This window comes from Bidens hawaiensis, unplaced genomic scaffold (assembly GCF_021521415.1).
Source record: "Bidens hawaiensis isolate Kalapana, Puna unplaced genomic scaffold, B.hawaiensis_p1.1 tig00031836_1, whole genome shotgun sequence".
NCBI classification, from domain to species: Eukaryota; Viridiplantae; Streptophyta; class Magnoliopsida; order Asterales; family Asteraceae; genus Bidens; species Bidens hawaiensis.
Genome location: NW_027495391.1, coordinates 179,238 through 184,416, shown reverse-complemented (window position 1 = coordinate 184,416; position 5,179 = coordinate 179,238). Strand labels below are relative to the sequence as shown.

The 5,179-nt window shown below is 32.7% G+C and overlaps 1 protein-coding gene across 1 annotated transcript; it reads right to left on the bottom strand.

The window, feature by feature from the left end:
* Positions 1-90: 90 nt before the first annotated feature.
* LOC143582664 (nifU-like protein 4, mitochondrial) lies at positions 91-3,013 on the bottom strand. Its single transcript, XM_077065184.1, has 5 exons — positions 2,900-3,013; positions 2,751-2,817; positions 507-621; positions 329-432; positions 91-244 (listed from the first exon to the last, which is right to left on the bottom strand). Exons 1-5 carry the CDS (start codon positions 2,964-2,966, stop codon positions 91-93), a joined length of 507 nt encoding a protein of 168 aa, XP_076921299.1. The 5' UTR covers positions 2,967-3,013.
* Between the last annotated feature and the right edge of the window lie 2,166 nt (positions 3,014-5,179).

The window sequence follows — 5,179 nt, the reverse complement described above, 5'->3', positions numbered from 1 at the left end:
CCAGGTTATCATCCTTAATTTGCAAATTTTAACATCGCAGTGAATCAACCACTGGTGAAAACTATTCAGTTTGATCGAATTTTAAATTGCTCAAACTCTACATGAATTGCAGCAAATATTAATAACAACTACCTCTGGCACATAATGCATAAGCATAATTTCAGTTCTTGATTTCAAAGTGGCAGATGAGCTTGGGCAACCGCTACATGTTCCTTGCATTTTTAGCTTCACAACTCCAGATAATCTGTCAAAATTAAAAGTGTTAAATAGACAATATTATATATATTTAAGTTAAATATACAATAACCAGAGTATCAAAGAAGCATACGGATCAAATCCTATGCACTCGATGTCACCACCATCATCCTGCACAACAGGTCGTATCCGAGTTTCCAATAACTCTTTAATCATCGCAACAGTTTCTGAGTCATCCTGCAACATTATGTGACAAATGATCGGTAACTTTAAAGATCAAATATACACTTAATAACTGCAACAAAAAAAACAGTTAGTTCATGGATGGCTGTATCCATAGAAGCTAAAGTGGTTGCATCTAGAAAGAGTGGCTGCCCATATGAGTAAAAGTCCATAATTGATGCAAATATTTTAGGTTTTAGAAAAGGGAAAATTCTCAAAATAGCCTTTTTAGGAGAGAGAAATTAAAAAATAGCCTTAAATATCAACATATCCCAAAATAGCCCATCTAATTTGGTCTGAGTAGATGAGATCTGAAAAAAAATCCTCCGGCCAATAATATTTAGACAACTGTCAAAATCCGACGAGAATTGTAAAAATATTGGTGGACCAGTCCATATTTTCTGTTAAAAGTTCTTTAAATTAAACAGTCTTGCCAGACGGTCTTTTAATGTTTCCTAACGGGTCCCCACAACTTCCAAAAACATGGGAAAATGTGCCTTCAAATTCAGTCTTTCAAGACACATTTAGGGTTAATTTTGTACCAATAAGATCGTAAATTTATAAATATTGAGGGATCCCTCCATATTTTTGAACTAAAATTTATATTTCAAAGCGTTCCTGCCAGACGGGTTATATAAGTTTCTTATCTCGACCCTATATATTTAAACTCATGGAAAAATGTGCCATTCAACTTTGTCTTTCAAGACACTTACTTAAAAATTTTGAACGAAGGGGATCATATTTTTGAAAATATTATGGTACTTGTCCATATTCTTCACAAAATCTTTATATTAAAAAGTTGTCTTGCCAGACGGGATTTTTAAGTTTCTTATCTCGACCCTATATATTTTAAACTCATGGAAAAATGTGTCATTCAACTTTGTCTTTCAAGACACTTGAAAAATTTGAACGAATGGATCATATTTTTGAAAATATTGTGATACCCGTCCATATTCTTCACAAAATCTTTATATTAAAAAGCTGTCTTGCCAGACGGGACTTTTAAGTTTCTTATCTCGACCCTATATATTTTAAACTCATAGAAAATGTGCCATTCAACTTTGTCTTTCAAGACACTTACTTGAAAATTTTGAACTAAGGGGATCATATTTTTGAAAATATTGTGGTACCCGTCCATATTCTTCACAAAATCTTTATATTAAAAAGTTGTCTTGCCAGACGGGATTTTTACGTTTCTTATCTTATCTCGACCCTATATATTTTAAACTCATGGAAAAATGTGCCATTCAACTTTGTCTTTCAAGACACTTACTTGAAAAATTTGAACGAAGGGGATCATATTTTTGAAAATATTGTGGTACCCGTCCATATTCTTCACAAAATCTTTATATTAAAAAGTTGTCTTGCCAGACGGGATTTTTAAGTTTCTTATCTCGATCCTATATATTTTGAAACATGGAAAAATGTGCATCAAAAATTTGTCTTTTAAGACACGAATCTTTAAAATTTGTATGAAGGAGACGAGCATTTAGAATATTCTTACTTGTCTGTCCATATTTACATTATATCTATCTTCATCAATCCTCATTCATTCACATATTTTCATCAAATTCTAACTCTTCAAATCATGAAGTTTAAAAGGGGTGACCAAGTGGAGGTTATGGATATGGTCCCGGGTTCGTTGTATCCTATTATGACGGCAACATAATCTCGACGTTCGGAAATGAGTTTACAGTTTATTGGAACATAATCATATCTTCTGTTACCGGTTTGCCAATTACCACCATAACAAACAACAACATTATCAAAATCCATGGAAGATAAAGTTTAGAGTGGTATGAGAGGATGGTTTAGGGTGGTATGAAGTGGAAGATGATGAAGATAACTCATGTATATTATTTGGATGATCATGTCAGAAAAGACGGAATCTCATACTATATTGTCGGTGTAGACGGAATATAAATAAATTTTGAAGGTCTAGACTAAATTTAAACACATAAGAAATAAACTACAAACTCGTCTTCTTGGTACAAATTCACCCTAAATGCGTCTTGAAAGACTGAATTTGAAGGCACATTTTCCCATGTTTTTGGAAGTTGTGAGGACCCGTTAGGAAACATTAAAAGACCGTCTGACAAGACTGTTTAATTTCAAGAACTTTTAATAAGAAATATGGACTGGACACTCAATATTTTTAAAAATCTCGTCGGATTTTGACATTTGTCTAAATTTTATTGGCCGGAGGATTTTTCCAGATCTCGTCTACTAAATCCAAATTATATGGGCTATTTTAGGAATATGTTGAAATTTAGGGCTATTTTTTAGCTTCTCTCTCCTAAAAGGGCTATTTTGAGAATTTTCAGTTTAGAAAATCCCAAGAAGCATCTTCTGACTTTGTTACAGTTACAAAATCTGAACCAAAGAACACACGAGTAATTCCTGCACCAATAGCATAATAATGTTAATGTCATTAGGTCACGTATATAACCATGAACACACGAGTATACCAAGATGACCTCACCATAAATTCCATAAAGGGCCTTTGCTAATGGTGAATTTAAGTACCTTGTAATCTTGCATAAACTCATAGTGCAACTGTTTTTGGGTTTGCTAGAACCTTTTAGAAACTGATCTAACCCGTCTCGTGTTCCATTGTCTACTTTGATGCAAAATAAATAAACTTTTGGGCAAAATGAGTGAAATAAAACCCAAATTTTCAACAAATTTAGCACTCAATTTTAAATTAAACACAAATGGAAACCAGCTGATGTTATATCACCGATTCATGTAACAATGACTACTAAAAAAACCGAAAGGCTCAAAAGGTATGTGCATTATAAGTTCAACATAAAACAAAACATGTCCAACTCAAGTCAATCCAAATTGCACAAATGCTTTCAAAGTTTAACAAATAAAAAAACAAACTGTTCGTGAGCATCCAAGTTAACTTGCAGGGCGATATCATATCAATAACCTTTGAATGCTAAGTAACACAAGCTTCTAAATTAAGTTCCATCGGAATCCAACCATATTATCTGAAAACACATTATAGTCTGTTAGTTGAATCGTTAAAACATAATTGCTTAAAATATAACAATAATTTGTCAAATTCGAGTTTTAGAGTAGTAATATTCTACAAAAAGTTAATTTATTCATTTCCAAGTTAAATACAACGTGTTCATGTAAATTAGCATATATATATGTGAAACTTAAATAATCAAAACTTACGAAATTTATTTACTAACCATCACAAATCATCATCGTCTGACTCAACACTATTAATCTCATCATTGGAATTTTCGGTGTCTGAATCACCCAGGTGTGACTCTGAACCAAAATCTTCCATACTATGATCAGAGTCAGTTATCTCATCATCAACAAAATCATCAATAATGCCATTAGAACCCTGTTCATCAACATTTTCAATAATTTCTTCTATAATATATTCATGGAGAAGGTCGACTTCTTCTAATAAATCTTGTGCATTCTTGTGTTCTGGAATATCCCACAAGTGTCTGTAGGCAATTCTTTCAATGATTTTCCATTGTGAATTTGGTTTAAGTGCATCATTTATATAAAATACTTGTTTAGCCTGGTTTGCCAAAATAAAAGGATCTTCCTTATAAACATGGGACGTGTCAATGCTTATCAAATGAGGCTCAAATATCACGTGTTTTCTTCGACGATCAGTATCAAACCATGTGCATTTGAATAAAACAACACGATAGCCTCTTATAAATGAAATTTCAATGACTTCATCAAGATATCCATAATAATCGTCTTCGACATCATTATGAACGCCAGGGACCATAACTCCACAATTTTGTGTTTGCCTACGATCATCTCTCGACTTAACTAAAAATTTAACTCCATTCACTACGTTTCCCTTGTGTGATAAAACTCGGTTATCAGGAGGGCAAGACAATGCATATAATTCTTCATTCATTTGGGATGGAGTTAGCGAATACACATCTCAATTAGTAGTAAATGACATGTTTAGTTCGATATTGAATACCATTATGTGGCTGAATTGATGAGTGAGAGTGATGTTCTTCGATTAGACTTTCACTTCAATAGCCCTTTTTCTATATTGACTGCCATGTCCATGAATTTTGATGAATTATTTTTGTAAATTGATATAACATAAGTCCATATGTTCTGCTTACAAGTAGGGGTGGCCAAAATACTCGAACCCGATTAACCCGACCCGATCCAAAACCGAATAAGCTCATTAGGTTCGGGTTAAATAGCTACACAAATTATTAATCGGGTTAACCCAATTAACCCGTATTATCATTAGGGTCGGGTTTCGGGTTCGTATTTGATAAAAAATAGGGTTTTGGGTCAACTCGAATAACCCAATTAATAGTTAACTTAAGCAGGCCAACTATTATATACTTTAGCTTTTTTATATATTCAAACTATACTCTTTGTATATATTTAAGATTGGTTATTTGTATTCTACCGTTGTCTTGTATAATTCAAAACATTATTTGTTCATATTGATTGTCTAATGCTTCTCCAATCTATTTATATTGTTTTTTGAGTAAAAGATAAGGAGGATATCATCGATTAACATGAGTTTTCTAATATGGGGAAACCACTTCAAGAATTTAGTAAAATAAAAACATTTTTTTTTGGTTTAGTTAAAGTTGTTGGCAAATTGTTTGTACATTTCATTTTAACGATAATTGTTTTGTGATATGTTTACAAGACTTATACATCTTTGCAGCCCATCATTAAAAAAAAATTGCAGCACTATTACAACCCGAAACCCAAGTAACCCGACCTGATTAACCTG